The 12,046-nt window shown below is 48.4% G+C and overlaps 1 protein-coding gene across 1 annotated transcript; it reads right to left on the bottom strand.

Moving 5' to 3' along the window:
* Nucleotides 1-3,397: 3,397 nt before the first annotated feature.
* LOC306797490 (aryl hydrocarbon receptor-like) lies at nucleotides 3,398-11,105 on the bottom strand (the record flags this gene model as incomplete). The annotated part of the gene is made up of 10 exons (XM_079296855.1): nucleotides 3,398-4,688; nucleotides 4,760-4,901; nucleotides 5,215-5,324; nucleotides 5,405-5,610; nucleotides 7,030-7,166; nucleotides 7,239-7,341; nucleotides 7,424-7,513; nucleotides 8,641-8,750; nucleotides 10,350-10,537; nucleotides 11,065-11,105. 10 exons carry the CDS (start codon nucleotides 11,103-11,105, stop codon nucleotides 3,398-3,400), a joined length of 2,418 nt encoding a protein of 805 aa, XP_079152981.1.
* Nucleotides 11,106-12,046: the final 941 nt, after the last annotated feature.

Genomic DNA, 12,046 nt, shown 5'->3' with positions numbered 1-12,046 from the left:
TGGACAAAGTGGATCCAGACTGATGGCACTGCTTCTGTTCTGAGTGACGAAGATAAAACACAAGGGAACAATATTCACACAACATGGGGTCATAAAATGCTGTTTTCAGTGCTGGAGAAAGAGTTTGTAAGTGATTTTAAAGTAGTTAAAAAACACAGTTATACACACACACACACACACACACACACACGAGCAGCTTGTTTTTAAAGCGCCTTGGTAAATGATTGTCACCTCATAATCTTTCATACAGCATTTCATCTCACAACTGGTTTTAAATATTCAGTTTTATAAGAAAAGTTTACAAAAAGAAAGAGAGGCAAATCTGTAAATGCAATCGCTCGTCTGCACCGTTCCACAGTGAAGTGAAAGCTTCATGTTCTCACATTCAACAACTGCAGACACGCGTGTGGTCACATGTCTGTCACTTGGTCTTTGAGTCTGTGCTAAATGCTGAATGCTAAATGCTGAATGCTAAATGCTGAATGCTAAATGCTAAATGCTGAATGCTGAATGCTGAATGCTAAATGCTGAATGCTAAATGCTGAATGCTGAATGCTAAATGCTGAATGCTAAATGCTGAATGCTAAATGCTAAATGCTGAATGCTAAATGCTGAATGCTGAATGCTAAATGCTGAATGCTAAATGCTGAATGCTAAATGCTAAATGCTGAATGCTGAATGCTGAATGCTAAATGCTGAATGCTAAATGCTAAATGCTGAATGCTGAATGCTAAATGCTGAATGCTGAATGCTGAATGCTAAATGCTGAATGCTAAATGCTGAATGCTAAATGCTGAATGCTGAATGCTGAATGCTGAATGCTAAATGCTGAATGCTAAATGCTAAATGCTGAATGCTGAATGCTGAATGCTAAATGCTGAATGCTGAATGCTGAATGCTAAATGCTGAATGCTGAATGCTGAATGCTGAATGCTAAATGCTGAATGCTAAATGCTGAATGCTAAATGCTGAATGCTAAATGCTAAATGCTGAATGCTAAATGCTGAATGCTGAATGCTGAATGCTGAATGCTGAATGCTAAATGCTAAATGCTGAATGCTAAATGCTGAATGCTGAATGCTGAATGCTAAATGCTGAATGCTAAATGCTAAATGCTGAATGCTGAATGCTAAATGCTGAATGCTAAATGCTGAATGCTGAATGCTGAATGCTGAATGCTAAATGCTGAATGCTGAATGCTGAATGCTAAATGCTAAATGCTGAATGCTGAATGCTGAATGCTGAATGCTGAATGCTGAATGCTAAATGCTGAATGCTGAATGCTAAATGCTAAATGCTAAATGCTAAATGCTGAATGCTGAATGCTGAATGCTGAATGCTGAATGCTAAATGCTGAATGCTGAATGCTAAATGCTGAATGCTGAATGCTGAATGCTGAATGCTGAATGCTGAATGCTGAATGCTAAATGCTGAATGCTGAATGCTGAATGCTGTCGTGCAGCTTTTTGACGGTTCAGGTCTTTGAAACGTGAGCAGTGCTGCGTTCATGTCACATCACAGCTGTGTGGAGAGACATCTTGGTGTTTGGAGACTCCACACCTGTTAAAGGGTCGTTTGGATGTCGTGGGGCTGTGTGAGGTGCACTACACGTGATGTGAACGCAGCATCAGCTGAACAAAGATCATGTCCGATGAGAGCTCGTGTCTGTTCGTCACGTTTGGTTTGCTTCTTACTTTAAATGAGTTTACACACATGAACATAAACACACTGCTTCCAACATCTAAGTGCATATCTTCTCTCAATCATCTGTGATCAAAAGAATAAGACGTACATACTTCCATGCGCTTCCTCTCGGGCCTTCCGTTGTCTTCTATCATGTACAGCTGGTCCTTAATGGATGTGTGCACGCAACGACTGCAGGATGAAGGAAGGACCAGGCATCCATGGGACTCTCACACACTGAAATGCTTATTTATGACCAGAGCCTCTCTGATGGGGTCTGTAATAATAATAAGAGCCGAAGCAGGCTGAAATGCAGCATCAGTGTGAACGTGTTTCCTCTGATAAAAACCTTTCACCGTCTGTTTGAATCTCATCTCAACGTATCAACCATTGCAATGGAACGCTGTTCTTTTCAGAGATTCGTATCGTGGTTCTTTTTATCCCGTTACTGGCGTACACAGACAAAGAGACTGTTAGAGTAAAGTGTGTCTCTCCTCCTCAGGACGTTAACAGTGTATTTACAGATACGGAGGAACATGAATATGTTATAACACGCAGTGTGACGGATACACAACCAGCAGCAGAACAAGCCGGATGTCGAGTCCTGTCCTCTCCCCTTGCACTGCTCAGAAGACGTGGTGACATTGGACATCTCCGTTCATCCTTCTGTCCCTCCTCGTCTCGCTTCACAGCAGAAAGGCTTCGTGGGGTCCTGATGGACGCTGCGTCGGTGGCACTGAGGAGGCGACCGTTCTCCAGCTGGGAAACAGAAAGCGTGAAAGCACAGTGTGGTTTTATTCATCTTTTTCCTTCATGAGCTATCACAACTGCTGCTTGTGCATTGTTAGTTGGATACTGTGCACAGAGAGCAGCAGCTGTGCTTTCTAGTGGTTCACTGCAGCACAGACAGGTTCTATCAAGACAAACAAACATGATCAGCAGTTTCCTCCTCCTCTCCTGCTGCAGGTTTCCACAGTGGAGTCCTGCTTCTATCCGAGCTGAGAGTAGAGTCGAGTCGAGTAGAAGAGCCAACACAAGTAATGCGACTGGGACCTGAGTTTATGCTGGGCTGCAGTGAGTCTGGTGCATCAATTCAATCTGAAAATAATTCTTAAAATGTTCCTTTCAATGTTTGGTTCGGGCAACATCGGTTTATTACTTTCTCGATTTATCATTTAGAGCATAAAATATGTTGAAAATGGTCAAAAAAGACCATATTTACATTTTAAAATGGCTGGTTTTGTTCGACCAACAGTTCAAAACGCAGAAAATAGAAAAACATTCACATTTGAGAAGCTGGTAAGTGTTGAACAATTCAAATGAACCCTTCTGAGGACTGAGTGATGAGATTAACAGCACACAGTAGGAGCAGAGTCCTCTCGTCTCTGCTCTCAGGCCGTCTCGCCCTCGTCTTATTTACAGGCCGTGTCTGCTCGCATCATCACAGTCTCTGCTGAGCTCCATGCCGGCCCGGGGCCTCTGTGTGCCCACGCCAAGAAATAAGAGAAGAAAATCTATTTCCACGACAGTGAAAGAGAACAGCGCAGGGCTGAGGGTCGCTGTGGGTTTACTTCATGGCGTCAAGTCGATTGACCTTTCAGCTATGAGTTAGGAACAAACATTTCTGTGTTTGTGTACAAAACACGATTTAAAGCACGTCATTGAAATGACTTTTTGTCATGTAAATGCTCTCTTACCTGGCTGTGGGCGGAGTCTAGCGTGGCGGTGCTGAAGGTGCGTCGGCCTCTAACGACGGCCGGCTGCGCTGAGGCTGGGACAGACCCGGCAGCTGCTCCAACTCCAGCGCAGAGCTCTGGGTGGGACACTGGGAGAAAGACGGCGGTGGAAGCTGCCGGTGTTTGTGGTCACCCTGCAGCTGGTAGGAGGTCTGGTAGTGACCCACCTCCGGGGTTGTAGCACCTGAGATGTTGCAACCCGGGTGGCCGACCTCCACGTGTCCGTTTGGGACGTAAGACCCGCTTGTTGTGAGCTGATTGTGGAAGCCGGGCAGCAAAGGGAAGCTCTGGCTGCTGGCCTGCTGGTGGGGCTGGAGGTGGACCGGGTGCTGGTCCTGCTGAAGCTGCCACTGTGGACTGGACTCCAGAAGGAGTTTGTGTTCTCCGTTGAGCTGCGAGGCTCTGAGCGCTGCATGTGGGTGACGGCGGCTCTCTGTCCCGGTTGAGGTCCTGGTGTCCGCTGCCCCGGGCTGAATCTGCTCCGGGTGAGCTTTCCCTTCAGCACCGATGTGCTGCAGCATCTGCTGCGACAGCTGGCTGATGGCAGCAGCTGGAGGGACAGCGGCTGTGAGACAGGTCTGTGGCTGCTGGGAGACGCGTTGGGCTCCGTCTCCTTGCCCCCCCGCCTCTGTCCCAGTCTCCAGGGAGTCGTGGATGTAGGAGAGGATTTCGTTGTTGGTGAGGAGGTCGCCAAGTGTGGGGACGCGGTTTGGGCCCAGCTCCACCTGGATCATCCTCTCGTCCAGCAGCAGGAGCTCCAGGTCTTCGGCGTTCAGGCCCAGGTTCTCCAGGGCGCTGAAGAGCTCGCTGTTGGAGCACGGCTCCTCTCCTTCCAGAGACAGAGAGTCCAAAGTGGCCAGCAGGGGGTCACAGCTCGGTGTTTTGTTGCTGCATCTCCCCATCTCCCCGTCGGATTCCATATGCCAGCTGTCGCCGCTTAACAAGCCGCCAAAACCATCGGCGTCGCTCTGCTGCTGGCTGAAGAGGCTGCTGTGGTACGACACCTTCGGCTCCGGGTCCGGCTGGCAGACGTACACGGACTCGTCCTGGCTCATCAGCGCCCCCAGCAGGGACTTCGGGTCCAGATCCTCTGAACAGCTCTTGTCCAATTTCCCCTTCTTGGACTTGCCGCCTTTGGCTTTTCCCTGGAAGGAGTCGGGGAAGCCGTGCAGCGGGAAAGCGGTCTGGTACAGAGTCGCCTCTCCGGTGGCGAAGGTGAAGGGAAGGTGCATCGAACGCTTCCTCAGGTGCTCCCCTCCTTCCTCATCCCTGTGAACCACACAGAACACATGAACAGATCAATCAGCGGACGCTCAAAGCTGGAACCGCCGTCCACTTACACCAGCGGCCTCTGGGTGGCGATGATGTAGTCGGGCTTGCTGTTCTTGTAGACGAGCCGGGCGTTGGCCTGGACCCACTTCCACCGGTTGTCCTTGGTGAGCAGCCTGAAGGCGGTGAGGCCGCTCTCGCCCGTCTTCATCACTGGAATCACATCAGAGGCTCCGTGTCACTGCTGTTCACGCTCTGCAGCGCCGCCACTTTAAAACGTGCACATGTTGCACGTCCTGCACTGACATATCTTCACAAAGGCCTCGTGTGTTGTTGTTCTCATGTGGAAACCTGCCTTCCCATCCCTGCGTGTGCGTGTGCACATCTCTGTGTTGTATGTTTCCAAATGCACACGCATGTATGTCCGTTTTCTGGATGCATGACTACATGCATCCAGAATGACATGCGAACCCGCCCAAATCTTGATGCGTATTTTCCTAACTACGACACTCGGACGGTGACTTACTTCGGACGTGGTTCTCGGCGCAGTACAGCATGTCGGCAGCGTGAATGAACTGGTAACCCGAGCCTCGAACTCTCAGCTCCGCCTCCGTGTAGCCCAGAACAATCTTACCCCTGAAAGAACGACACGCTTTAACAACCCAGTTCATTCAACAGCACTCTGAAGACATGCGAGGCGGTCTCTGAGGACTCACTTCGCGTCGCAGGACATGGGTGTGAAGTCCAGCTGGTGTTTGGTCCTGAAGATCATGTTCCTGGTCCTGATTTCCAAGATGGCCGGAGACTGGAGAGGGGTGGCGATGGCGAACAGGGCGAGCTGAGGCGGAGCGCCGGCCTCGCCGTCGCACCGCCGGCGGCTCTGCCCGCGGAGGAACTTGAGACGACCCTGGATGTTCAACACCTGAGAGGAGAAGCACCATGGACGCGTAAACACAGCGCTCCCACCGGTGTCTCCACCGGGACCCTCCAGCCGCTCGCCCTCGGGTCACGTGACTCGTTGGACAACAGGTTCTAAGTGGCCGGGACTTCATGCATGACTGACGATCATCCAAACTAAGACTCTCTTTTTGTAGACAAATCACAGGCCTCACCATCATCAGTGTGAGCTCCATGAGGCTCATGTGGTCCAGATCAACACAGAGTGGATTCGGAGTCATGTCCAAGGCTCAGGTCAGCTCTTTGGGGGGGATCTGTCCATCTGGACGTTCATTGGTCTGCCTGTGATGTTGCGTGCGATGATCTCCTTCATGTTGAGGTTACGTTTAATACGATTTAAGAAAGTCATGAATTGTTGGAACCACAAACACTTGTGTTTCTTGGGGGAATTTAGACGTTTTCTGGGTCCGTTCTTCTCACGTAAATGTGTCGATGGTACGATAACCTGTAAAGAAAAGACTTTCTGTCCTCCTCTCCCCCTGTGGCATCTCGTGTGAGGACCCCCACCTCCTCTGTCAGCTCTGCTTAATTGACCCGAGTGGCTTTAAGAGCCGGCAGCCGTGACGTCAGGAATCTAGCCCTGAATAGCAAGAGGGATTAAGCAAAACAAAGCCAGAGCGAGCGGGAGACAGAAGCAGGAACCTGGCTTAACGCTCACGCAAACGCAGTGGGAGGGAGGAGAGAGTCGCAGGTTCAAACCCCTGCCGGAGAGCTGCCGGAGAGTCCTTGAGCAAGACGATAACAACTCCAACCACAACTGACTTCACTGACAAAGACGCACTCTTAATAAATAAGATGTTTGTTAGACATGTATGCTTTCAGATGCTTTAAGAAACTTTCAAGCTTCTGCTGGTTGACTTTCACAGCGCGAAGGAAGCACCGTTAACGAGCTGAAACACGAATCGTTTCGTCTGTAAAATGACCATCAAACTGGCTTCAAATGAGAGATTAAATCTCTGAAAATATGAAACAGAATTAAAGCATAAAATCCTCAGAAATGAGCGGCTGAAGGTAAGTGAAGTGTTTGGTGTTCGGCTTGATAAATGAAGGATTTTTCTGCCCCTGCAGTGACTTGCTCATGGGCGACCGCCCCAGTTTTCCCAGCAGGGTCGAGGGATTTTCCGCTGCCACTGAACACAGCGCGCGTCTCTCTCCATCTGCAGCCGATTGCCTGAGTGGGAGTCGCCGGGTCTGGAGCCAACAACCCTGACTCAGCAAGTTTCCCCCTCTGCTCCGGGAGGATTAAGGCCCGTTTCCCCACGACCCCGAGGCGCTCTAAGGCGGATTACAGGACTACATGGCTTCTGATGGCTTCTGATGGCTGAGGGACTCTGAGGGACTCTGAGGTGGCACGCCATACTGCGAAACTAAATTCCGGTCTTACCAGGAAGCCGGAGGAGTTGTCCAACAAACAGCGGAAGCGGCAGACGAAGCCTCTCTCCAGGAAGGAGGAGTTCTCAGGAGGAAGCTGCTCGGGGTTGTAGCTCAGCAGGCAGGAAGAGCTCGACACCGACTCGCCACCTGACGTCAAACAACACGTTTTATTCCTCTATTGGCGACGTAATGCAGTAGAGCCATGTTGTCTTCACGCACCTGTTGAGGGATCTGGGTTGAGGGCCCAGTGCAGGTTGCTCCTGAACTCCTGCTGGTCTTCAGTGTGGATCAGCTCCAGCACACTCTGGTGCATCACGTCGGTCTGAAGTTACACAGACAATGAGTGAGGGGAGCTACATGTGGCTCGGCTAAGAAGAACTCTTGTTGAATAAATGAGCATCTACCTGGTGGAAGCCCAGGTAGTCCTGGATGGTGCGAGAGCAGAAGAAGACGGTTCCTTCAGCGGTCACCACCAGGACGAAGCCGTTCAGGGCCTGCAGAGAGGAAACGTTTCACACTCGTTCATGTTGCATTGAATCATAATCCTGATTAAACCGCGTGGTCACTGGAAGCACTGGAACGCTCATGTTCAAGACAACAAAGGCTTTAAAACAAAGGGAAGACATGAAACTGCTCCTCCGGGCAGAAAGAGAGGAAGACGAGGAGGAGGAGGTCTGACGGCCTCGGGGGTCGCTGAGGAGGCGATGACATCGCGTCCCGACACCACAAAGAGTCTTTATAAGGTTCATATGTCGCTGCTGTTGGGTCAAAACTTTACATTGTTCTTGTGAAGCCTCTTTGGAAATCCATTACATGACGTCAAAAATCCATCCGCTTCAGGCTGGAAACAACAATCTTCTCTCAGCTGATGAATAATTGACATTTAGGGAGGCGGGTCTTACTCGACAGCGGCAACTTGTGAGTAGAAAACGCCAAAATTGACTCTTTTGTACTGTTGCAGAGGTTTGATTACATCATCGTGATCACTGCACAGATCTGATGTTTATTAAAGGTGTACTGCCCATAAATATGAATAAAATACCTCAATCATCAAGTAGAAACATGTATTTATTGTATTTATTGTCAAAAGGAAAATGGCAGAAACTTTCATTGCCACCCAACTTACATTGATTTTGATTTTTAGGTTATTTAGTAAAAAATAATCAGCGATTTTGTCATTAATTTGTTGTCATGAAGCAAAAGCACGAACCATCCTCTGGTTTCAGACACAGTGTGCAGCAGAGTGGAGCAGCACACTGGCACTGTGGATGCATATTTACTGTAGATGCATGTGTTTGTTGTTTCTGTCACATGACCACGTGACCACACACAGGAAGTGCATTCACCACAGAAGAAGAAGCTCAGTGACCCAGTTCACGGGTCCATAAGCGGACGACAGGAAGCCGCGAGGGCTGAAGATCTGGAGGTACGCGTCAAACAAGAATACTCCCAATGCTTCGAGTTGACTCCCACCCCCCTCTGTGCTGCATAATGGATGAGTCCACGGCTCTGTATAATTCATGGGACAGTCGGTGTCCGTAATGGAACAGAAGGAAGCTGCTGCAATGACCCACTTACTCCTCTGGGATCAATATGTGTAATAAGTCTGAAGGTGACCGACCTGCAGCAGCAGCTCCCCCTCGGGTACGCCGCCGTCCACCGACGCTCCGCCGCCGTCCCCGTGGTCGCTGCTCTTCTCCCCGCCGGCGGACAGCTGGTTCCTCAGCGTCACTGCGGAGAGACGGACAGAGAGGACGAGAGAGAGTGTCTCTGTCACATATATCCTGATTAAAGTCTGACATCTGCTCATTATATGGATGATTACAAGGGTCTCCTTGAAGAACGTACACCGTATTAATGGAGACAACACAGAAGTCTTCTTCACTGATTTTACATGCAAAAGAAAGAGAGAGAGAGAGAGAGAGAGAGACAGAAAGAGAGAGAGAGGAGAGGATAGAGAGAGAGAGAGAGAGAGAGAGAGAGAGAGGAGAGAGAGAGAGAGAGAGAGAGAGAGAGACAGAGAGGGAGAGAGAGAGAGACAGAGACAGAGAGAGACAGAGAGGGAGAGGAGAGGAGAGAAGAGAGAGAGAGACAGTGAGACAGAGAGAGAGAGAGAGAGACAGAGAGAGAGACAGAGAGAGAGAGAGAGACAGAGAGAGAGACAGTGAGACAGAGAGAGAGAGAGAGAGACAGAGAGAGAGACAGAGAGAGAGAGAGAGAGACAGAGAGAGAGACAGTGAGACAGAGAGAGAGACAGAAAGAGAGAGAGACAGTGAGAGAGAGAGAGAGACAGTGAGACAGAGAGAGAGACAGAAAGAGAGAGAGAGACAGAGAGAGAGAGACAGAGAGAGAGACAGAGAGAGAGAGAGAGAGACAGAGAGAGAGACAGTGAGACAGAGAGAGAGACAGAAAGAGAGAGAGACAGAGAGAGAGAGAGAGAGAGAGAGAGAGACAGAAAGAGAGAGAGAGACAGAGAGAGAGAGAGAGGAGAGGAGAGGAGAGGAGAGAGAGACAGAGAGAGAGAGACAGAGAGAGAGAGAGAGAGAGAGAGAGAGAGAGGATTTAAGGCTACTGTGACGCTACTGTGACTAAAACCTTTCCTGTCGTCGGGCAGATGAAACGCCTCACACAGGGGCTTCTCTGTCACCTCTGACCCCTGAGACAGTGCCTCTGCCTCTGGTTGAGGACAAACAAAGAGCTTCTCTGAGACATTAATGGAACAGGAAGTCTCTGAGCGCTCCAGGTTCCACCACTCAGACGGCTTCTTCTGGTCGCGACCCAGATTCCACTCCGGGATCAATAAAGCTCCATCGTATCACTTTATTATCTTCAATGGAGTCTTTGTGTGCAGCAGCCTCGGGGCGGATTAAACCTCCACAAGCCTCCACATGGACCCATGTGGACCCACATGGACCCACATGGACCCAGCACCAAGTCAGACGAAAGATACTACATTTATACAATGAATGGAGACATTTAAATATATATATCGGATACATTTGTGGTTGAGATTACATTTAAAAGTCATTTCTGGCGACTGACTGTCAAATATCAATCATATCTCTGCAAGGAAAGCAGAATAAAAAGGAAACGCGTGGCGGCCTGAGGGCAACAACAGTCTTAATACGGAATGTTTTTAGAAAATGGGTGAAGTAGAAGTAATGCACACTTCATATTTGATGCACTTAAACGTGAATAACACCAGTTTGTTCCCTCACAGTTGCTGTGGTTTGATGTCTCGGACATGAAGGTGTTTTACTTTGTGACTTTATCTCAGAAAATGTCTCGTGGTGTAAAGTAACACGCTCACTAATTTCAGTGTTGGCTTACCGGAGAAGAAGCTCTTGGTGCGCAGGAAGCTGACGCTGAGCCTGAGGATGGACAGCTTGTCCAGGCCGGAGACGACGTCTTCGGGGAACGGCAGCATGCTGGCGAGCCGGTCCAGCTCCGAGTTCAGCCGGTCGCGGTGCCGTTTGGACGGGTTGGACTTGGCGCTTTCGGTTTGGGTCGGCTTCACCCTGCAGGGGGCCGTGATATTCAACACTTTTCATCATTATCAAGTGAATAATAACTGACGTGTGGGGCAAATACTGAGGTTCTATTGTCAGTGCATACAGATCTAAACCAACATCTGTGAGGCTGAATTTTAGGGAAATTTCATCAAAAGCCATGAAAATATTGCACAGATATTGCAATTTCTTCCCCACAAATTATGATTTATTTCCACTGAAATTGGATTATTCACATATTCATGACTTCCTGTTTCTTGTTATTTAACGTGGTGCTAATTAGAGCATGGTTGGTATATTAGCATTATTAATGACAGATATATAGGTGTGGATAAGCATGTATATTTATGAGTTTATCTTTATTATCTTGTTTTATTATTCTCAATCATCCATATTGGTATCAACTACAAAAATATAAAGACTATTTATCAAAAATGCTATTTTCTTTATGTATATTTAAATACAATCAGTGTAATTATGTATTCATAAAAGGAGATGAAGTTAGTTATAATGCTGAATCACAGACGTAACGTTACCCCTTCTGAGCCGGTTTCCTTCTCTTCCGTGCAGAGTACATGTTGATTTATTCCCACTGAAGATCCATCAACTCTCCACTCATATCAGACAGTAGAGTCCAGCAGAGTCCAGTAGAGTCCAGCAGAGTCCAGTTGAGTCCAGCAGAGTCCAGTAGAAACCTGCAGCTTTTCCCGGGATAACAAGCACGTGATTCAAACCGACACACTGTAGACCAGACGCGCGAGAGTAACGGGACCATCCGTCAAATCCGTCAAATCCTTATAAACTTCACATCCTGCGAGAGACTTTCAGCCCAAATTTCATTAAAAATCACACCGCCAGAAAGTTGAATGTTCGTCCTCGTCCCCTCCTCTTTCCTCCCCTCTTTCCTCCCCTCTTTCCTCTCCTCTTGCCTCGCGCTGCTGCTGCTCTCTCCCGGACCAGAGCGCGCTTCCAGGGCATTGATTTAACGTCGGTAGCGCGCAGCGGGTCACAGGTCACGTCAGGAACAACGACAGTGACAGAAACCTTTTTAACACTTCCTGTTGTGATGGTGCATGCCGAACTTATGCGCGCTTCTTCCTGAATGAAAACATGATGATAGTATCTGGTTATTACAATGAATATAAAGCAGTGAATACACATCTTTGATTGATTTAAATGAGATTATGGATGTCAGGTTACAGCCCAGTGGACTTCTGCGGGGGAAGAAGAGTTCAATGTTTACATTATAATATATATACTGTGTGTTTTTGTATTTTTCCTTCAGTTAAGGCTGTAAATATGTCTTATGTTATTATTTGTTTCTATGAGTTGATAGATCCTTAAATGTTTTGAGTGCTTTACAGTCATTACTTCACTGTCAGTGGTTTAGTCCTGCAGCGAAAACCATCAAAGGCTTAACTGGGAGCAGATCGTCCAACAGCAGCAGAGGCTTTAAAGAGCAACCATGTATTCACAGCGCCATCTGGTGGCCACTTGAGACAATCACATTGATCAAAA

Source organism: Melanostigma gelatinosum (genome assembly GCF_949748355.1).
Source record: "Melanostigma gelatinosum genome assembly, chromosome: 24".
Classification (NCBI taxonomy): domain Eukaryota; kingdom Metazoa; phylum Chordata; class Actinopteri; order Perciformes; family Zoarcidae; genus Melanostigma; species Melanostigma gelatinosum.
This window is presented reverse-complemented; position numbering and strand designations above follow the sequence as displayed.